The sequence below is a fragment of the Salvelinus namaycush genome, chromosome 19 (assembly GCF_016432855.1).
Source record: "Salvelinus namaycush isolate Seneca chromosome 19, SaNama_1.0, whole genome shotgun sequence".
NCBI classification, from domain to species: Eukaryota; Metazoa; Chordata; class Actinopteri; order Salmoniformes; family Salmonidae; genus Salvelinus; species Salvelinus namaycush.
The window spans coordinates 44621145-44645149 of NC_052325.1; the positions used below are offsets into that span (position 1 = coordinate 44621145).

Consider the following 24005-nt stretch of genomic DNA (forward strand, 5'->3'; position numbering starts at 1 on the left):
CAGGTCAGGAACGTGACATAACCCCCCCCCCCCTCAAGGTGCGAACTCCGGACGCACCAGCATAAAGTCTAGGGGAGGGTCTGGGTGGGCATCTGACCACGGTGGTGGTTCAGGCTCTGGGCGTGGTCCCCACCCCACCATAGTCAATCCCAGCTTCCCTATCCCCCTCCCAATGACCACCCTACTATTAAACCCACCTAATTTAAGGGGCAGCACCGGGATAAGGGGCAGCACCGGAATAAGGGGCAGCACCGGAATAAGGGGCAGCACCGGAATAAGGGGCAGCACCGGAATAAGGGGCAGCACCAGGATAAGGGACAGCACCGGACTGAGGGACTGCAGCTCCGGGCTGAGGGACGGCAGCTCCGGGCTGAGGGACGGCAGCTCCGGGCTGAGGGACGGCAGCTCCGGGCTGGACGGCTCTGGCGGATCCTGGCTGGACGGCTCTGGCGGATCCTGGCTGGACGGCTCTGGCGGATCCTGGCTGGACGGCTCTGGCAGGTCCTGGCTGGACGGCTCTGGCAGGTCCTGGCTGGACGGCTCTGGCAGGTCCTGGCTGGACGGCTCTGGCAGGTCCTGGCTGGACGGCTCTGGCTGGTCCTGGCTGGACGGCTCTGGCTGGTCCTGGCTGGACGGCTCTGGCTGGTCCTGGCTGGCCGACGGCTCTGGACAAACGGGCAGCTCTGACAGCTCGGGACAGACAGACAGTTCTGGGCAGACTGGCAGTGCAGGCGGCTCTGGACAGACTGGCACACCTGTAGGGAGGAGACGGAGAGACAGCCTGGTGCGTGGGGCTGCCACAGGACCCACCAGGCTGGAGAGACCTACAGGAGGCTTGATGTTAAAAGGAGGCACCTGAAGGACCGGGCTGTGGGGGAGCACTGGAGCTCTGGTGCGCAGCCTTTGCACCACTCCCCCAGGCTGGAGTACTATTCCAGCCCGTACCCTCCAGAGTGCAGGCACAGGTTGAACCGGGCTGTGGATGAGCACTGGAGATCTAGTGCCTACTACGCGCACCTCTCCCTTAGGCTCCACTCCCACATTTGCCCGGTACGAGCGAAGCGTAGGCATAGGACGCACTGCACCCTCCCAGCGCCCCGGAGACACAGCATGCAGAGCCGGCGCAGGATACCCTGGACCGAAACTGCGTACCGGAGACCAGACGCGCTGAGCAGGCACAATACGCCCCGGCTGGATGCCCACACTCACACGACACTTTCGGGGGGCTGCCCTATAGCGCACCGGGCTATGGGCACGCACTGGCGACACCGTGCGCTTAACCGCATAACACGGTGCCTGACCAGTGACGCGTTGCTTATAATAAGCACGAGGAGTGCGCTCAGGTCTGCTACCTGGCTTAGCCACACTCCTCTCTAGCCCCCCCCCCCAAAAAAAATTATGGGGCTGCCTCTCGTACCTGTCGCGCTGCCTTGCTGCCTCCTCATATCGCCGCCGCTCAGCTTTCGCTTTCTCCAGCTCAGCTTTGGGGCGGCGATACTCCCCAGCCTGTGCCCAGGGTCCTTCTCCGTTCAAGATCTCCTCCCATGTCCAGGAGTCCTGGGATTTCTGATGTTGCTGTCGCTGTCCTTTTCCCCGCTGCTTGATCCTTGAGAGGTGGGTGGTTCTGTAACGAAACTCTAGCTCTTCCTCCTCCTCGGACGAGGAGAGGCGAGAGGGATCGGAAGACCAATGTGCAGCGAGGTATGATGACATAATGATTTAATTTATTAAACAAGACGAAAAAACGAACTACACTTGATAATTAACAAAATAACAAAACGACGTAGACAGACCTGGACATGAGAACTTACATACAACAAAGAACGCACGAACAGGTACAGACTACAAAACGAACGAACGATACAGTCCCATGTGGTACCAACATACAAACACAGGAGACAACCACCCACAACAAACAATGTGAAACAACCTACCTTAATATGGCTCTCAATCAGAGGAAACGTAAACCACCTGCCTCTAATTGAGAACCATATCAGGTAACCCATTAACCAACATAGATACACATAACATAGAATGCCCACCCCAACTCACGCCCTGACCGACTACACACATACAAAACAACAGAAACAGGTCAGGAACGTGACAGACATTCTAGACGATTCTGTGCTTCCAGCTTTGTGGTAACAGTTTGGAGAAGGCCCTTTCCTGTTTCCGCATGAGAATGCCACCGTGCACAAAGCGAGGTCCATACAGAAATGGTTCGTCAAGATCGGTGTTGAAGAACTTGACTGGGCTGCACAGAGCCCTGACCTCAACCCCATCAAACACTTTTGGGGTGAATTGGAACCTTGACTGCAAGCCAGGCCTAATCGCCCAACATCAGTTCCCGACCTCACTAATGCTCTTGTGGCTGAATGAAAACAAGTCCCCGCAACAATGTTACAACATCTAGTGGAAAGCCTTCCCAGAAGAGTGGAGGCTGTTTAAAGCAGTAAAAGGGGGACGGGGCAAATCAATATTAATGCCAATGATTTTGGAGTGAGATGTTCAACAAGCAGGTGGCCACATACTTTTGGTCATGTAGTGTACCTTGAAGAGATCCTGAGGCCTATCCCCCCCCCCCCCCCCCCCCCCCCCAGTCATGTGAAATCCATAGATTAGATCCTAATGAATTTATTTAATTTAACTGATTTACTCATATGAACTGTAACTCAGTAATATCTTTGAAGTTGTTGCATGTTGTGTTTCTATCTTTGTTCAGTATAGTTTATGTAAATAAGCCTAAGAATAACGACATGATCTTAGTTGAGTTGTTCTGGCCCGTAGTCTACTCTACATATAGGCTAAGGCGTATTCACCTAAATGGGAGGTGATAATGTTTGGGTAAGGAACACCTCTGTATGACGAAAGAGATGTGTAGTAACCCTTGGTCCCGCCTACACACAATCACCCTTTACCTTGAAGTAGAGCCATACTAAACTTGAGTAGTGATAACAGAACAGGGCTGTGATCTATCTCCCCTGCTCTGAAGTTTAATGTTTAACTAGTAGGGGGGAGGAGATCAGTGCCTGCTGTCAGAGTGCAGCTTGAAGCATGGCCCAAGCCATGTAAATCCACTTTCTGGAAGAAGAACTGTACGGACGACCTATGGCTGCCTACAAAACTCAAGTCCTGCCACTTTGAGGGCTTATTCACAGGCGTGTTTCTCGGAAAACCTGAAACGAGGAAGAAACTTTCTGGTATGGCAAATGGGATCCTAATCTTCTTCTGTGATATAGTTTATCTGGGCAACCAAGTGGCCCGTGGTGAGAAATGTGTTGTGTCGCAACACACGTGGGATAATCTACTTTTGGACAAAATCACAGTTTTAGACGAAGGAGTCGGAAATCTATTACTTTATCTCTGAAAAAATACATTTCTCCCTGGCTGTTTGGATTGGATTTCCTCTTGGAATCCATTACAAAGACTCTGCCCTGCTGATCTGAAAAGCTTTTTTAAAAAGTATATATTTGGAAATCGAAACTCTAACAGATAAATCCTTTACTATGAATGAGGGGGAGGCCGAGATATCTAAGGAGAAAGACTGGAAAGAGCTGGAGCCCAACTATGCCATTAAAATCTTCCTCACCGTCCTGTACAGCCTCATCCTGCTCACAGGCATTGTGGGTAATGGAGTCACCATCCAGGTGATGCAGGTGCTGCAGCATAATGGCTACATGCAGAAGTACGTGACGGACCACCTGGTGAGCCTGGCGTGCTCCGACCTTCTGGTCCTCCTCATAGGCATGCCCGTGGAGCTCTACAGCGCCACGTGGTTCCCCTTCACCTCCACCTCGGGTGACGCTTCCTGCAAGATCTACAATTTCCTGTTCGAAGCCTGCAGTTATGCCACCATCTTGAACGTGGCGACACTCAGCTTTGAACGCTACATGGCCATTTGCCACCCATTCCGCTTTAAGGCCCTGGCAGGAGAGCGAACGGGGGGCCTCATTGCTCTCGCCTGGGTCACGGCCGTGTTCGTGGCTATCCCGCTGCTGTTCACCACGGGAATGGAGGGCCACGTCATAGAGCCAGACGTTGGGCCGGTCCAGAACCTGACATTCTGCACCAACCTGAGGGAGCAGTGGGGGGTGTACAGGGCCAGTATCTTTGTGGCGTTCATCGTGTACATGGTGGTGCTGGCCAGCGTTGGGGTCATGTGTCGGGGCATGATCCTGGTCCTTCAGAAAACCATGAGGCCCATGGGAGGAGGGGTCAACGGAGAAGAGGGCACGCCAAAACACGAGAATGCCCGGGTCAAAGCCGCCAAGAAGCAAACCATACTTTTTCTAGGTATGTTAACACTTACAGTATACACTCTACCCAAAATATCTAAAATGTTACCGATTGCAATTTGGAATGGATGTTGATACATTTTGTTAAGCCAGCTGGTGGCCACAATGTGTGTGTGTGCGTGTGCATGTTTGTGTTACAAAGGGGGTGTACACCATTGCATTCCAACTGGAGTTGTTGAGACATGTCTGTTCGACTTCACCTTTGTTTATCTAACAGTGGAAAAACCACTCTGGGCCCCAACCTCTGATTGACTCCACAAGACACATGTTGAAACAAACTATTTTGAAATGTTATGACCATTCAAATGATTGATTTCCCACACATCTTCTGTTTGGGGTGGTCTGTGCCATTACCGTCCACAGATAATCTCAAGAGAACTCACACAAAGAACATTCCTTGTTTTGATCATGTTATATTGATTTCACATGTGGAAAGAAATACAGTGCATTCGGAAAGTATTCAGACCCCTAAACGTTTTGCACATTTTGTTACGTTACAGCCTTAATCTAAAATTTATTAAATAGTATTTTTCCCCCTCATCAATCTACACACAATACCCCATAATGACAAAGCAAAAACAGATTTTTAGACATTTTTGCAAATGTATTAAAAATAACTAACTGAAATATTACATTTACATTACTATTCAGACCCTATACTCAGTACTTCGTTGAAGCACCTTTAGCAGCAATTACAGCCTCGAGTCTTCTTGGGTATGAAGCTACAAGCTTGGCACACCTGTATTTGGGGAGTTTCTCCCATTTTTCTCTGCAGATCCTCTCAAGCTCTGTCAGGTTGGATGGGGAGCGTCGCTGCACAGCTATTTTCAGGTCTCTCCAGAGATGTTGGATCGGGTTCAAGTCCGGGCTCTGGCTGGGCCACTTAAGGACATTCAGAGATTTGTCCCAAAGCCAGTCCTGCATTGTCTTGGCTGTATGCTTATGGTTGTTGTCCTGTTGGAAGGTGAACCTTTGCCCCAGTCTGAGGTCCTGAGCGCTCTGGAGCAGGTTTTCATAAAGGATTTCTATGTACTTTGCTTCGTTCATCTTTCCCTCAATCATGACTAGTCTCCCAGTCCCCGCCGATGAAAAACATCCCCGCAGCATGATGCTGCCACCTCCATGCTTCACTGTGGGGATGGTGTTCAGGCCAAAGAGAACAATCTTGGTTTCATCAGGCCAGAGAATCTTGTTTTTCATGATCTGAGAGTCCTTTAGGTGCCTTTTGGCAAACTCCAAGCAGGCTGTTGTGTGTCTTTTACTGAGGAGGGGCTTCCATCTGGCCACTCTATCATAAAGGCATGATTGGTGGAGTGCTGCAGAGATGGTTGTCCTTCTGGAAGGTTCTCCCATCTCCAACGAGGAACTCGGGGGCTCTGTCAGAGTGACCATCGGATTCTTGGTCACCTCCCTGACCAAGGCCCTTCTGCCTCGATTGCTCTTTTAGGCCGGGCGGCCAGCTCTAGGAAGAGTCTTCTTGGTTCCAAACTTCTTCCATTTAAGAATGATGGAGACCACTGTGTTCTTGGGGACCTTCAATGCTGCAGAAATGTTTTGGTACCCTTTCCCAGATCTATGCCTCGACACAATACAGTCTCTGAGCTTGACAGACAACTCCTTTGACCTCATGGCTTGGTTTTTGCTCTGACATGCACTGTCAACTGTGGGACCTTATATAGACAGGTGTGAGCCTTTCCAAATCATGTCCAATCAATTGAATTTACCACAGGTGGACTCCAATCAAGTTGTAGAAACATATCAATGATGATCAGGATGCACCTGAGCTCAATTTCGAGTCTCATAGCAAAGGGTCTGAATACTTCTGTAAATAAGGTATTTCAGTTTTTTAGGGTTTAATCAATTTGCAAAAAATTCTAAAAACGTGTTTTTGCTTTGTAACAAAATGTGGAAAAAGTCAAGGGATCTGAATGGGGTATCATGTGTAGATTGAAGAGGAAAGAAAGTAATTTAATCCATTTTAGAATAAGGCTGTAACATAGCAAAATGTGGAAAAAGTCAAGGGATCTGAATTATTTCCGAATGCACTGTAAATACTACACAACATTTAGTATTCAAAGTTATTTCTTAATTTTTTCTGGACTTTATTATTGTATTTCCTTGTGTTGAATTGTTGTAAAGTACTCGGGTATTGGAAGCAGGTAGCCTTGTATACATTTGTTCACAAATCCAACCTCTTCAGGATTCAACCCTTTTTTCAATTTTTGCCTAAAATGCAATACCCAAATCTAACTGCCTGTAGCTCAGGCCCTGAAGCAAGGATATGCATATTCTTGATACCATTTGAAAGGACACCGATCCCGTAGAGGTTAACAATGTCTATAGGATTAATATGTGCGGCTGCGTGTCGTCAAATCAGCATGTACTTAAATGTAAAGTGTTTGCTCTAAATTGGTTACAGGGTTTGCAGGCAATAGTTTATCTCAACAGCAAATATTACCGCATGGCAAAAAGAATCGGAAGCCAATGTGAACATAATGTAGGAAATTACAGGTTCAGTAGTTCTCTATGGGGGTACTTGCTGTGTAATCTAAATGAAAATGGGCAGATTTACTTCAATTTGGCACTTGATAATGTAGACGGAGAATTGTTAACCTCATATCTCCTCATAACGGCTCTCTACTCTTCTCAACCACCTATTCGACCCATTCAGAGTGGAAATATTAATATTTAAAATGCAGGAAACATATCCTTGCATATTTTGCATTTCGGTGTGTCAACATATTTGTCCAGTCATCTATTATAAATGATTCAACTAAATCTGTTTGCAGGATGTCCAATATTCTAAGAAATCAAATTTAGCCTATGCCTACAGTAGCATCCAAGCTAACCATATTGTGTAAGCTTGTAAACCAGCCATGCTAAATCATCATTGTATTCACATTAGAAATTAGTATTCTCTTTAGTTACCTTGTACCTGTTTTTCCTAAGGCTTCTCCATTCCTAAATCCCATCACAGCCCTTTCAGGGGACAGCAATCTCCACAATTGGTGGTGCCATCTCGGCTTCCATTCCACTACTAGCCCAGTGATCACTACTTGAAGGTATAACAGCTCATTGAGTGGTGCCTGAAGAGCTGTGTTTCAACTGATTGCAAGGTATAGATTTCAGCGCCTAGCTGGTCTGCTGCCTCTTGACAAGTGACAGGTCTCACTGTGCATTTGTTTTCAGAGCGGTGCGGTTGTATTCAGCAGCTAGTATTGCAACAGCATCCTTGAGTTTGTATTCCACTCAGAATGTAGTTAGCTTATGTACCAGTCTATGGTCAAAATAAATAAACAGTGTCATGGAGCAAGTGCCATTTTGGGAAAGACTGTAAAACAGTCCCTGGTTGATGGTTGCTGGTCTTGGGTAAAATTCTAGTCTGGGCTTCCGCCCAAATTTGCTATGGGGGTGTTCATAAAACCCTCATTGTCTCATCTAGTCTTTATTGTGTGGGATGATTTATCCTGTCAGGATTTTTACCATCTGCTCCCCCTTTTCATTAGAAAGGGCTCGACTACATAATGTTCCATTAGCTTGACTGCAATTTAGCCAGTAGCTTCAGTCATTTATCAGCCTCCCAGTAAGTTGGGGAAGAAAGAATTCCTCAGCCAGTCTACAACAGTGTTTCTCACGAGCTAGGCTAATGTGAGAGAATAACTAATGCAACCAGCCCGCTGATTCTGAGTAGAGGGTGCAATGCTACCATTTCTAGCCACTTTACCTGTAACAAGATTCTGTAGTATCAAACGCTCGTGCTTTTACTGTATTAACACAGGACACATTGATGTACAGTACAGTAGCACATTGGTTTTATGAGTTGCATCCTCTACTGAAACCTTATCCTAAACTTGTACAGCTAATGCAGCAAAAAAATATACATTTATTAGCAGCTTCCCCCAAGCTCCCACATATGTGCACATATCACATGCATTACGCAATATATAATAGTATATTTTATTATTATTATATTATTCATTTGATCATTTTCATTTTTTAATGTGTACTTCTGACTATTCTCTTCAAGAGGTGATGATATTAAAACCAAATAGTTCTGCGATTTATTTCACAATCCCTTGAAAATGGCACATAGTTGTCAATGGTTTTAATGGAGTTGGGGGTCTCCTTGCCCCCCAGCAGCCAAATCGAACGCTATTGTGACTTTTTTATTGATAACGACCTTTTGAAACAGGTTGGGGTTTTCTTACCGGTATCTTACTACACTGAAGAAAAATATAAACGCAACATACAACAATTTCAACGTTTTTACTGAGTTACATTCATATAAGGAAATCAGTCAATTGATATAAATTCATTAGGCCCTAATCTATGGATTTCACATGACTGTGAATACAGATATGCATCTGTTGGTCACAGATACCTTAAAAAAAGTAGAGACGTTGATCAGAAAACCAGTCCGTATCTGGTGTGACCAGCATTTGCCTCATGCAGCGAATAACATCTCCTTTGCGTAGAGTTGATCAAGCTGTTGATTGTGGCCCGTGGAATGTTGTCCCACTCCTCGTCAATGGCTGTGCGAAGTTGCTGGATATTGGCAGGAACTGGAATACGCTGTCATTACATGTCAATCCAGAGCATCCCAAACATGCTTAATGGGTGACATGTTTGGTGAGTATGCAGGCCATGGAAGAACTGGGACATTTTTAGATTCCAGGAATTGTGTACAGATCCTTGCGACATGGGGCTGTGCATTTTCATGCTGAAACATCTCTGTGCATTCACATTGCCATCGATAAAATGTAATTGTGTTCGTTGTCCATTGCTTATGCCTGCCCTTACCATAACCCCACCACCACCATAGGGCGCTCTGTTCACAACTTTGACATCAGCAAACTGCTCGCCCACACAACACCATACTGCCCAGTACAGTTGAAACCGGGATTCGCAGTTTCATCAGCTGTCCGGATGGCTGGTCTCAGATGATCCCGCAGGAGGTCCTATGCATTGGTGGTTACGAGTGGTCTGCGGTTTGATGCCAGTTGGACGTACTGCCAAATTCTATAAAACGACGTTGGAGGCAGCTTATGGTAAAGAAATTACCATTAAATTCTCTGGCAACAGCTCTGGTGGACATTCCTGCAGTCAGCATGCCAACTGCATGCTCCCTCAAAACTTCAGACATCTGTGGCAATGTGTTGTGTGACAAAGCTGCACTTTTTAGAGTGGCTTTTTACTGTCCCCAGCAAAAAGTGCACCTGTGTAATGATTATGCTGTTTAATTAGCTTCTTTATATGCCACACCTGTCAGGTGGATGGATTATCTTGTTTACTTCAATAACAGGGATGTAAACAAATGTATGCACAACATTTGAGAGAAATACGTTTTTTTTGCATATGGATAATTTCTGGGATCTTTTATTTCAGCTCATGAAAAATGGGGCCAACACTTTACATGTTGCGTTTATATTTTTGTTCAGTATATTATCAGTGTTAGTAGAGATAATATTGCTTATAAGTAAGTTACTACACAGACAAGGGTGACAATATAAAATTGGCGCCAGCTTTAATTTATTTTAAGTATAATAAACCAATCATAAGTTAATAGGCAAATATATCGGAATTTGGATGCCCTACGTGAAGTTTCCATAAGATGTAAAATAATATATTATTAGTAATAATAAATAATAATCACAAGGCTGTATAACATTATCCTAAATATAACCCATCAACTTTCCACAACTTTATTTTACTATGTCAACATAATCTTTGTTGTATATGTTTTGGGGCCGAACTGGTGGCAGTTGTGAAAGAAGTTAATAGTTGGAAGAGTTGCAGAGTTAATAGCATAATAAGCCATTGTTTTCATTATTTAGGCTTTTTTCTCCTGAACCGCATGGTCTATTTACAAGGCACACATGGACAACATGGACACAAATATAAAGATCATGAAAAAAATATGAATACATATTAAAATAAATATTCAATTATAAATGACCAAACATGTCATCCCTTTTGCATCCCTACATATAAATAATGATATCCCTGATAGCATTATTTATACTAAACTATATCAACTATGTCATACAAATGTATTTACATACTGATACATTTCTTGTTTTTACAGTCAAAATGATTGTTATGCATTTAATATATAATTAGCCAATAATGAAAAGGATGAGTAAGAATATTCTCTCAATCTGCTATTGTCTTAAGTCATAGCAGCTAACTATGAATTACAAATCCAAATGTCCATCCAAACCTGCTACATCTTCGATGGAAGCCAGTGCAGTGCTCTCGCTGTAGAATGTATGACTAGGTGTGCAGTTCATCAGGGTGTTGACGTTGAAGAGCTCTCTCACCAGACCGGAGGCCAGTCCACAGATACTGTAGCTGTGATGAGGAGGCCAGTGATTCTGCTCTTCCCCTGCATGGTACCTCAGTTTTATGATGCCCCCTTTGTCTTCTTCATCTGTTACCGTGGGTCACTGCCTTTGCCTCCAGCCTCGTCCCTTAAGCAAATCGCCCCTCTGACTCTCTGGCAAATTCTTGGACTCATACTCCTGACGAGTATGTTGGATGGACATGGGGGGAGAAATGACCTGGAACCTATTTTAAGTGATGATCTATACATTCGTCATGCTTCTTTGACACAACTCACTTTGTCAATGAGTTCGGTGTAGTCCTGGTAAAATATTTATTTTGGAGTCGTCTTAGATTGGGCATGTTTACTTTGGATTAATCTAGCAAGTCTAATTGTACTGCTTCACTTTTAAGAGAATGGTATTTTATGAGTATAAATTAAATTCCAGTAGTATACACTCAATTATTGTAGCCTACAGTATGTTGCATGAATTGCTGTCTGATCAGCTTCACAGGAAAGCTAATCTTTGAACAAAACCTCAGTGTTTGTTAGGACTGATGAATTCTGAGTTTGTTCGAAAAGCACCACGAGTGTCTCAAGTGGAGATCAGAGATGAACAGCTGTTCTCATTCAGATTACAACAGACACACAATCAGACTAATATCCCCCACTTGAGAGAGAACAGCAGGCAAATCACAGCTACGTGTGACAAACAAATTGAGTCAAGAATATGCAAAACCCCACTTAACCAAATTAGAAAAAGATTTTATGCCACTTTTCAGCAAGTTTTTACAGTGATACTGTAGTTCAGTCGTATAGTTCCATACCTTGAAATGAATGCATGGAAGGGCACTGTTTCTGTTCCATTGTTTCTTTACCTGGCTATATGTTGCAAATGGTTAATGGGGTTAATGTTAGCCTAACTCTTAAATAGCAAGAAAACTGTAAAAATACACACACACACACACAAAAAAAGTCATAGGCCATATTTGCAAAGTCATGACCATGTATTCCCCCTAAAGTGTGTTGTGTTTTCAGTATATTTGATTTACAGCACCGGAGCAAAACAGTTTTCCATTAGTATTCTCCACTAATACGCTAAATAATTTACTGTATATACTCTGTCAAGCTCATGCACGGGAAAAAGCTTCCGAGTTTGTATTCTTGAGTAGAATTTGTTGGACTTTTTTGCGTGTCAATTTGCCTTGTGCAAAGATGTTGATCCCTGTCTCTTACGTTGTAAACACATCAATTATTCAGAATGCTTTTTTGTGCTGTATCACTGTGTTTTGTGTTGAGCGGTTGAGGGACTTGCTTTACTCTGCTCCTATAAACTAACATAATGCATTAGTCAATCTCGACTGCTTTTAACCAGAAGATATAATAGATATAATCAACTCCCTATAATAAACTTCAATTGAAAAATATAAATTGTCTATGCATGTGTAGTCTTATGTATTTGTGTGAATCTTATCATTAGGTCTTTATTGGTGTCTTTTTCTAGGCCTACTTTACTAAGATGTAGGCATATATACAGCCTTATGTGCTGTATATTAGTTGATAACAGTATATAGTAATTTGTTTAATTTCAAATGGGTGATACATAGGCCTACAATAACCTTAATCTGTACCTTTCTTCCCCATGAATCAAAGTACAAAACAATCAAATTATGCATAGCTAATTAGAAAGATACTGAATCCAACAAGTTTTGCTGAAATTACATTTGATTTACAGCTTAAGTGCAACTTAGCAATATTAAGAAATTGGAGTATTACAAGAGCCACTGCACAGACCCTCAGTGCAAATGATGGCCATGGGTAAAAAATGGGTGCCATTGCCTCCGGCTTATTTGAATCAATCTACTTCACCTGGCTCTTCCTCGCTCCCCTCAGCATCATAAAATTATCATATCACTCTCAGCTACTATAAAATTCATAACTGCTTAATATTGAGAGACAGGAAGTGCAGCAGCAATACATTCAGAGATGCATTGCACCATTTTCCAATGTGTTATTGAGTTTAGGGCCAACTTTGTGCTTGCGTAGATTTTTTTTTTTATAACTCAAAGCGACATCCTTCTACAGGAGACTTACACATTTAAATAGGTTTGAGCTTTATGTATCATAGTGTATTTCTCTGCTAGGATTTCAACTAAAGTTAATCAAGCTGACATGACAATATTGTAGTGAATGGTAAAAGCGCAATGCTGCATGCAGGTTTCGAATGCAGTTCTCCCATCTCGTAGGCAAACTTGCTTACTGCTGGTCCAATATGGTTAAATGCCTTTGGGATGATAGTAGTGAACCTACAGTATACACTGAGTGTACAAACCTTTAAGAACACCTTCCTAATATTGAGTTGCTGAAATATTTTGTCTTGCCTTCCCTTCATCTACACTGACTGAAGTGGATTTAACAAGTGACATCAATAAGGGATCATAGCTTTCACCTGGTCAGTCTATGTCATGGAAAGGGCAGGTGTTCTTAATGTTTTGTACACTCAGTGTACTGTATAGGCAAGGCCTATATAAGAGCTCAGATGGTGAGAGTAGTCACAATGTATCTGTAAGTGGGTATTCGACGAGCTCACTGAAAAAAACCTGGCTGTGGTGATTGCCGTTGTCAATTATCTCTGAAAGGGCGAGTCACGCCCCTGTCACTGTGCCACTTTACCTCCAAAATAACTTTTAATCTCGAGCCGACTGTGACTTTGGAGAGTAATTAAAAGCAGTGTACCACCTCGTTAATTTGCCCACAAATCACAGCTAGGACACAAGGTTAATTGCTTTAGATATTTTTTGTCAGTCACAGGCAGCTTTGCATATCTGAAACGAACATAAATTTTGTTTTGCCGCATTTAGCCTTTGACACGTGCCCTGATGTGAACATTCTCTTTCTGTGTATTATCTCACACTGGTCAGATAGAGATGTGGAGTGGTGAAAGCTGTAAGTGCTTTGAGGCATAGACATACAGAGTGGTTGGTTTGATTCCTTTCTCTCAGTTGGTGGCTTCAACATTATTTTTATAGTAGAGGGCAATTCCACGGTAACAAAATTACACTCTGACTCAGATTTTTCCATTTAAAATGTATACTAAACTACAACCCAATTATTTTAATGAGTTCAGCCCCCAAACAAGACCACAAGACCAAATCTTAGAGTAGAGTATAGTACAGGGAAGTAGATATGTACAGTACAGTACAATTATTATCTATTTTGTTGCCTAGTCACTTTCAGATATGTTTAAAGATATGTGGGTTTTTGGTAGCGGAATAACATGGCAATGTTAATTTTTCCAAAACTAAATGTGTAGATATTAGTTGGCAGGGGTCTTTACTTCAACATTATTGTGTTTTGATTTACAGTACCAGTAAAAAGTTTGGACACACCTACTCATTCAAGGGTTTTTCTTTATTTTTACTATTTTCTACATTGTAGAATAATAGCGAAGACATCAAAACTATGAAATAACACATAAAAAACTGTTCAACAAATCAAAACATATTATATATTTGAGATTCTCTAAAGCCCCCTTTCCCTTGATGACAGCTTTGCACACCCTTGAGTAGTGGTTTCTTTGCAGCAATTTGACCATGTTGAGATGTGTCTGTTACCTGAACTCTGTGAAGCATTTATTTGGGCTGCGATTTCTGAAGCTGGTAACTCTAATGAACTTATCCTCTGCAGCAGAAGTAACTCTGGGTCTTCCTTTCCTATGGTGGTCCTCATGAGAGCTAGTTTCATCCTTGAGCTTAATGGTTTTTGCAACTGCACTTGAAGAGTAAGGTGTGTTTTTGAAAAATAAGGCCTGTTTTTCTTTTGAAGTCAGAAGGAGGCTAGTATTAGGTACATTTATACCTATTGTAGACTATGGTGATATTATATATGAACGTTTCCGCTCAGTGTTTGAGATCAATTGACACCTTTTACCATGGAGCATTGCGACTTATTTTAAACTGCAAAACCCTTACGCACCACTGCACTTTATATACCAGGGTTGGCTCACTCGTAGGCTCAGTCACTGACATAATTTTATTTACAAAGCCATATTTGGTTTATTACCATTTTACTTGTGCATTTTTATACTTCACAAATGTGGTGGGTATTGTCTTCGTTCGCAGGACTTTATCCTGCTAACTGTTTCAAATGTCCGAACTGAATTTGGAACGCCTTACAAAATAGTTTTAAACTGGATGAACTTGTCCCGATTGCTGTTTTTAAATCATTGATGAAGGATTTTGAGGCTGATTCCTTGACCTGACAATGTTTTTAAATTGTTGTTTACGTATTTCGTTATACTCCTGTGATTTCTATGTTTTTTACTAGATTACTTGTAGTTTTTCATGTTGTCTGTCTGTTTATTTTTATTTATTTTATTTACCCTTTATTTAACCAGGTAGGCCAGTTGAGAACAAGTTCTCATTTACAACTGTGACCTGGCCAAGATAAAGCAAAGCAGTGCGACAAAAACAACAACACAGAGTTGCACATAAACAAACGTACAGTCAATAACACAATAGAACAAAATCTATGTACAGTGTGTGCAAATGTAGGAGAGTAGGGAGGTAAGGCAATAAATAGGCCATAGAGGCAAAATAATTACAATTTAGCATTAAGACTGGAGTGATAGATGTGCAGATGATGATGTGCAAGTAGAGATACTTGGGTGCAAAAGAGCAAGAAGATAAATAACAATAATTGTAATTGTGTAATGACTTGGTACTGCCTATCTTGGCCAGGAAGCTCTTGAAAAAGATATTTAAAATCTCAATGTGCCCTTCCTGGTTAAATAAAGGCTAAATAAATTAAATAAAACTATCCGGATTGACTGACCTTCATGTCTTAAAGTAATGATGGACTGTCGTTTCTCTTTGCTTATTTGAGCTGTTCTTTCCATAACATGGATTTGGTCTTTTACCAAATAGGGCTATATTCTGTATACTACACTTACCTTCTCACAACACAACTGATTGGCTCAAACACATTAAGAGGGAAAGAAATTCCACAAATTAACTTTTAATAAGGCACACCTGTCAATTGAAATGCATTCCAGCTGGTTGAGAGAATGCCAAGAGTGTGCAAAGCTGTCATCAAGGAAAAGGGTGGCTGCTTTGAAGAATCTCAAATATAACATTTGTTTAACACTTTTCTGGTTACTACATGATTCCATTTGTGTTATTTCATACTTTTGATGTCTTCACTATTATTCTACAATGTAGAAAATAGTAAAAAATAAAGAAAAACCCTTGAATGAGTAGGTGTGTCCAAACTTTTGACTGGTGCTGTATATATTGTACATGTGATAAGGTCACACAGAGGGCCAGAGATAATTACAGACACCAGTGAAATTCTGAAGTACCTAAAAAGGCCACTAGATGTCCTCTAATAAAATTCTATATATTCCTTGAAAGTTACCAACATTCTCGTAGTTTACTTATAAACGTATACAATTTCCAGTAATATACCCTTCCTTTGCAACCCTACCTCTGCCAGGAAGCTGAAACTTGGTTTCAGAATAACTGGTTATTCCAGCAAAACAATAACTCCAAGCACAAATCAAAATCCACAAAGAAATGGATAATTGGCCCTCTCAGTATCCGGACTTGAAACCCACTGAAAACCTGTGGTTTGAATTGAAGAGGGCAGTCCATAAGCGCAGACAAAGGATATCAAGGATCTGGAAGGATTCTGTATGGAGGAATGGTCTAAAATCCCTCCCAATGTGTTCTCCAACTCGTTTGAGAAAAACGCTTAGGGCCGTTATCCAAGCATGGTAAGGAATTGAAAGGTATTGAAATATGGGGTGTCAATAATTTTGACCCCTATCTTTTTGAGAAAAAAAGTATTACTTGTTAAAATATTAACTTATATGTTAATATTCTCTTTTACCGGAGGTTCCTGTATACCTGCTGTGTTTTTCCTAGAGATGATTCAATCCTTTTCCTTTGTGGGTAGATTTTTGAGAATATCAATCTCGTCTAGTCAGATATGAAGGAGTAAATAATAGAGACTAAACACATCCATATGGTCAAGAGAGGCAGATGGCCAGCTCCAGTCATGCAACAGTCTAGTCTAATTTTCTGCATCATGGAACACAGTGTTAGTAGCTTAGCATTGAGCAGTGTTTGCTAATTTGTCTGTTGGCATTCAATTAGTTCTAGAGCTTTATCGTTGAGATTTATCATACCAACCAGAGCACTTCTGGAAGTCAAAGCTTTAAACAGACAAAAGGTGTGTTGTATGCCTTTAGCTTCCCAATTGGCATATCAGAAGCGTCTAGCAAGATGTCCGAAAAACTTACAAACAACTTTTATCCACTCTTTATTTCTTTCCTTCTCTCGCTCCTGCCATCCCTTCCGCCTTCAGGCTGTGACTGTGAAATGACCTGGAAATAAGAATCTGTTCCTTATTGCTACTCAGCTGTAAAATGCCTTGAGGACCAGTATGAGTCATATTGAGAGATGAATGGATGGAGCAAGGGAGGCATTTTTTTTTTTGCTCTGGACCGCAGTCATTGTTTTCCATAAAGCATTGTTATGGGCCTCCTGTTTTAATCAGGGTAAAACCAATGGAAGCCAGGGCCCAGGTTCCCTCTACAGCATTAGCATGATTAAAACCGAGCCATACTCCTCTCTGTTCATTTGGAGGTGTGAGGTAGTTAGTGTCAGTGTCCTGCCAGTAGCAGTGATTGGTGGTCCTATGACACAGATACGACCGGTACCCCTTCTTTATATAGCTGCACCACCGAATCCACATTGGCTTGAGGCAACTTGACGAAACAGCTTTGTGGCGTTGTAATGAGACAGTATTGTCATTATACCTTTTATGTAGTCACACCCTGCCTACTATGCCAGTTGTAAGCTGGACTAAAAACACTATTTAATGTGGTATGACATTATCTTTTATGACATGGCACTACCAGTCTTTTCAGATCCGATTCTGACATTTTCCAATGCCTAGTGATTCTTCCGAAGAAATCACACAGGCCGTGTCCAAATACCAGTACTTTCATTCTGAATAGTAGGCATTTTGGGTATGCAAAAAATAGAACGTTTTGTAGCGTGACATTTGAAAAATGTAGTATGATTTGAATGCCAGGATGTCATACTCATTTCGGCTTTTCATCAAGTAAAATTCGCTGCACACTATAAAATAAGAGAATCATCTTTCCAGACCCACATATGTTTGAAAACAGCTGATAATCAGAGAAGGGGACGGGTTCCCAAAACGAACGAATGGCGGGAATCAATTCAATTGCGCACTAGATACAAATGATCAGTATGGATGACCGTAGCATGTTGATATTTGTTGCTAGCTGTTGTTTTTTGGCTAAGCATTACATTCTAAATCATATGTATCACGATTACTACACAGCACAGTATGCCGTTTTAGTAAGTAGTAGGCAAGACAGATTTTGGACATGGCCAAAGCAAATGTAGAAACTCTGTTTGCCTCTGGACGTTGCAGTCCAGTATCATTGCACTAATATCCTCTTCGGAATGAATGTTGCTCGAGTGGCTTAACGACAGAGGATATTCTATTAGCTAGCAAATTAATTTGCTCACACGCGTTAGCTAGGGCAGCCAGTACATTTGTGACTGACAGACTTGAAAAGGACTGGAGATTTTCCCAGGCTTATAAGTGTCCTTACTGGATCCATGGACTTAGATATAATGAAGACGTATTATCTTCCCCACACAGGCAGGCACGCACACATACACACTCACACACACACACGCACACACACACACTGTGAGTTTGCTGTTTTATATCATATTATGCTTTTTATTACACTGTGATACTCAAGCACTTACAAACTTTAGGGCCTAAACACAAACCATTATTTGCATGCATCTCTACACCTCACATTTGCTTACAGGTTTTATAACTTGTTTGCAGTACGTAACAATAGTGGTGTAACCACCACAGAGCGATGTCTGGCCACACAATAGAAACAAAAGGCTCAATCAGAGATTCCAATTACAGAAGAGACATGGAATGAATTGGTTGAATAATCAGCTTTAATTGTTTTCTAATTAGTAGCTCGGCATATTGTCCATATTTACGGGGCTCTGTGGTGTCGTGTGTGTGTGCCTGTGTGTGCAGCAGAGGGGGCTGGTGGGAGGAGCTGTAGGAGGATGGACTCATTGTAATGCCTGGAATGGCATGAAACCATGTTTGACTCCGTTCCATTTATTCCATTCCAACCATTACAATGAGCCTGTCCTCCTATAGCTCCTCCCACCACCCTCTGGTGTGCAGGGTTGGGTAGGTTACTTTCTAAATGTAATTCCTCACAGTTACTAGTTACTTGTCCAACATTGTAATCAGTTACGTAATTTTGGGATTATCCAAACTCAGTAACGTAATCTGATTACTTTACTTTTAGATTACTCTCCCTTTAAGATGCTTTAGAAGAAGACAAATCAGATATATTACTAATTGAACGACATCTATTGCTGGACAAATCAATGTTAGAGTTTCATAACTGGCCCTAAATGGAGGTTGCATTACTTTTTCTAACCCATTGCTTGTACTACAGATAAATAATATGATTAAAAATACATAATACATAAAAAAACAAAGTCTGTGAGATTTCCATCATTCCAAGTCATTGAATACCCCTTGATCTTCAAGAATAGGATAGGGAAAATATGTAATTATAGATTATCCAAATTGTTTTATCTGAACATAACCCAAAAACAAAGAACTTATACGCTGACTACCATGGAGTGAATTTAGTCAGCAAAGGACTTATTGGCCTGCCCTACTCTGTTGTTTATGATTTTGTTGTCATGGAGGTCTGATTGAGCTTTTATTAATGCCATATGCTCCATTTGCTATCGAAATTTTGTTTACATTTTTTTGTTAACACTTTCATAACTTGATCATTTGCAGCTGTTTAAGTGTATCAAAAGTGCACACGTTTTAAGTCTGTTCAGCACGAATTAGATTGAGCAATAAAAGCCCCACTCAAGGTCATTTTTGACAAGTCTCAATGTCCTTGAGTGGCCCAGCCAGAGGCCCAGACTTGAACATCTCTGGACAGACTTAAAAATAACTGTGCAGCGACGCTCCCCATCCAACCTGACAGAGCTTGAGAGGATCTATAGAGAAGAATGGGAGAAACTCTTCAAATACAGGTGTGCCAAGCTTGTAGCGTCACACCCAAGAAGACTCAAGGCTGTAATCGCAAAGTACTGAGTAAATGGTCTGAATACTTATATAAATGTGATATTTAATTTTATAGATTTTTTGATACATTTGCAGAAATGTCTAAAAACCTGTTTTTACTTTGTCATTATGGGTTTGGTTGTGTAGATTGATGAGAGGGGAAAACAATTCAATCCATTTTATAATCAGGCTGTAACATAACAAAATGTGGACCAAGTCAAGGGGTCTGAATACTTTCCGAATGCACTGTACACTGAACATACCAAACATTAGGAACACCTTTATAATATTGAGTTGCACCCCTTCCCCCCTTTTGCCCTCAAAACAGCCTCAATTCGTCGGGGCATGGAATCCACAAGGTGTCGAAAGCGTTTCACAGGGATGCTGGCCCATGTTGACTCGAATGCTTCTCACAGTTGTGTCAAGTTGGTTGTATGTCCTTTGGGTGGTGGACTATTCTTGATATACACAAGAAACTGTTGAGCATGAAAAACCCAGCAGAGTTATCATTCCCCGCACCTACTACCATACCCCGTTCAAAGGCACTTAAATGTTTGTCTGGCCCATTCACCCTCTGAATTGTACACACACACAATCCATGTTTCAATTGTCTCAAGGCATAAAAATCCTTCTTTAGCTTTTCTGCTCCCCTTCATCTACACTGATTGAAGTGGATTTAACAAGTGACATCAATAAGGGATCATAGCTTTCACCTGGATTCACCTGGTCAGTCCATGTCATGGAAAGAGCAGGTGTTCTTATTGTTTTGTCTACTCAGTGTACATTTGTGAACAGCCATCCACAACAACCACAATCAGTAAGGCGCAAATAGCTAAGGGCTCTATTCAACCTGTCTTCATCTTCAGCGTTACAGATTCCACAATGGAAATATAAAGGTCATTTCCGATTGAGCCGACACATGCAGCGTTTACCGTGAATGCAGTCTCCGCTAAAGTAGAACAGTTGCCTTTAAATTTCAATCACGCTGTAAAGCTGAACTTCCGCGTTGCGAATTCAATCGAGCCCTGAATGAGAGAGCAGCAGTGTAATTCATGTCAATGCGCTATGTAGATATCAATAATAATTGATATCTGTATCGCGCCACCCGTAGGCTACAACACTGCTGTCATCCTTACCTGCAAGCGTTTATTCAAGTTGGATAATCTTTGCAGACATAGAAATAGCTTAGATTTACTCCTGCTCTTTTCCCTCAATCCATCAAACGCATTCGGTGTGTCACCATAATAGTCTCTGTCTTGTGGTCAGACCGATGATGTAAATAAACCCTAGATTGTTGATCCTATGTATTGGCCATTGAGAGGCTTTGAAGCCACCAGTCGGCCATATTGGTACTCCCCAGTAGGGACAGTTCTAGCATATCTGTTTTGTCCGAGTTTAAAAGCAAAACATTTGTCGCCATCCACTTCCTTATGTCTGAACACAGGCTTCCAAGGTAGGCAATTTTGGGGCCTCACCACATCTCATCAAAATATACAGCTGTGTGTTGCCCGCATAGCAGTGGAAATTGACCTTGTGTTTCCGAATGACATCACCAAGAGGTATAATATATAGTGAAAACAATAGTGGTCTTAATTAAAACGGAACCTTGAGGAACAACGAAACTTACAATTGATTTGTCAGAGGACAAACTATCCACAGAGACAAACTGATATCTTTCTGACAGATAAGATCAAAACCAGGCAAGAACTTGTCCGTGTAGACCAATTAGGGTTTTCAATCTCTCCAAAAGAATAAAGTGATTGATGGTGTCAAAAGCGGCACTAAGGTCGAGGATTACGAGCACAGGTGCAGAGCCTTGGTCTGAAGCCATTAAAAAATAATTGATCACCTTCGTGAGCGCAGTTTCAGTATTATGATGGGGTCTAAAACCAGACTGGAGCATTTCATATACATGATTTGTCTTCAGGAAGGCAGTGAGTTGCTGCGCCACGGGTTTTTAATACATTTCGGGTCAATGTTTGGCTTTTTCAGTAGAGGCTTTATTACTGCCAAATTTAGCGAGTTTGGTACACATATGGAGGATAGGGAGCCATTTATTATCGTCAACATAGGAGGGCCAAGCCCAGGAAGTAGCTCTTTCAGTAGTTTAGTTGGAATAGGCCCAGTAAGGCAGCTGGAAGGTTTAGAGGCCATGACTATTTTCATGAATGTGTCAAGAGATACAGGATTTAAAAACTTGAGTGTCTCCATTGATTCTAGATCCTGGCAGTTCTGTGCAGACTCAGGACAACTCAGTTTTGGATTAATATGCAGATTCGGGGCCTCCCGGGTGGCGCAGTGGTCTAGGGCACTGCATCGCAGTGCTAACTGCGCCACCAGAGTCTCTGGGTTCGCGCCCAGGCTCTGTCGCAGCCGGCCGCGACCGGGAGGTCCGTGGGGCGACGCACAATTGGCATAGCGTCGTCCGGGTTAGGGAGGGTTTGGCCGGTAGGGATATCCTTGTCTCATCGCGCTCCAGCGACTCCTGTGGCGGGCCGGGCGCAGTGCGCGCTAACCAAGGGGGCCAGGTACACGGTGTTTCCTCCGACACATTGGTGCGGCTGGCTTCCGGGTTGGAGGCGCTGTGTTAAGAAGCAGTGCGGCTTGGTTGGGTTGTGCTTCGGAGGACGCATGGCTTTCGACCTTCGTCTCTCCCGAGCCCGTACGGGAGTTGTAGCGATGAGACAAGATAGTAATTACTAGCGATTGGATACCACGAAAATTGGGGAGAAAATGGGATAAAATTTAAAAAAATAAAAAAAATAAAAAATAAAAAATATGCAGATTCAAAGAGGAGTCCGTAACTTCCTTTCTAATATTCATGATCTTTTCGTAGAAGAAATTAATGAATTTATCACTGCTGAAGTGAAGGCCATCCTATCTTGGGGGATGCAGCCTTTTAGTTAGCTTTGCGACAGTATCAAAAATAAATGTTTTATTGTTTTTATTAAGTTTTATTAAGTTGAAAAAGTAGACTGATCGAGCAGCAGTGAGGGCTCGTTGATATTGCATGGTACTGTCTTATCAAGCTAGTGTAATGAACACGATGGGAGACAGAGAGCTAGTTTCAAGCGCAGGACACAGCAGGTGTATATTGTGAAGGACCACAGGAGGAGGCAGGCAGAAGGTCATACACAACAAAGCAACAGTACAGGCAGGGAAAAGGCTAGTAACGTCGTCCGGGAGATTAGGCAATAACAGGAAATCCGATAGGCTAAGGTACAGGCAGGGAATAGGCGTCGTTAGTGAGGCGGGCAAAAACTATCATACACAGGAGGATTAATTATGGGGAAAAACAGCGCTCTGAATAGAAGTGTGTCACAAAACAAACAATACCTCACAATGATGGGGTGCAAAGAACTGAACTAAATAGTGTGTGATAATGACATACAGGTGTGTGAACAGGTGATCAGAATTCAGGTGATTGGGATCTGGAGAGTGAGCTGCGTTCAGGAGATCTATGTGTTTGAGAGTGTGAGTTGCAAGCAGACGTTACAGCTAGTCAAAACATTTTTTTCTATTTTCTGGAAGCTTGCCACAGCGCTCGGTTATTTTCTATATACCAGGAAGCTAATCTCTTGTGACATATGTTTTTGTTTTTAGAGGTGCGACTGGATCTAGGGTATTACGCAAGGTTTAATTTGGATCCTTGGTTAGGTGGTTAACTGATTTTTGTACGTGGACGTCCTTGGGTAGGTGGAGGGAGTCTAAGAGGGCGTCTAGGAATCTTTAGGTTGTCAAGAATTGGATTGTCCCAGCTTTTGATAATTCTTGGTTGGATTATTTGTTATTTGTGATCTGTTAGTCCAGGATTATGAGAAAAACATTTAAATACACAATATTTATTCCACAGGACAAAACTACAGTAGATCCAGGGTATGACAGTGGCAATGCGTAGATCCAGAGACATGTTGGACAAAACCCACTGAATTGATGATGGCTCCAAAAGCCTTTTGGAGTTGGTCTGTGGACTTTCCATGTGAATATTGAAGTCACCAAAATGACTACAAGGTCCGTGAAGAAGTGAGGAACGCTGTATACGGCCCAGGAGGCCTTTGAACAGTAGTTATAAAAAGTCATTGAGTAGGCTGCATAGATTTCATGACTAGAAGCGCAAAAGATGAAAACCGTTCTTAACAAAAATTAATGTCGTAAATGTTATACTTCCGCCTTTGTGGGATATGGTTACTAGTGTAACCAGGAGGAGAGGCCTC

At 42.2% G+C, this 24005-nt stretch overlaps 1 protein-coding gene across 1 annotated transcript in view; it reads left to right on the forward strand.

Annotated features, from left to right (window-relative positions):
• The first annotated feature begins 3042 nt into the window (after window positions 1-3042).
• LOC120064466 (G-protein coupled receptor 39-like) overlaps window positions 3043-24005 on the forward strand; it is a 28207-nt gene continuing 7244 nt past the window's right edge. Inside the window, exon 1 of the mRNA XM_039015057.1 lies at window positions 3043-4293. Coding sequence (XP_038870985.1) covers window positions 3507-4293 — 787 coding nt within the window. The 5' untranslated portion in view covers window positions 3043-3506. The remainder of the gene's footprint in view (window positions 4294-24005) is intronic.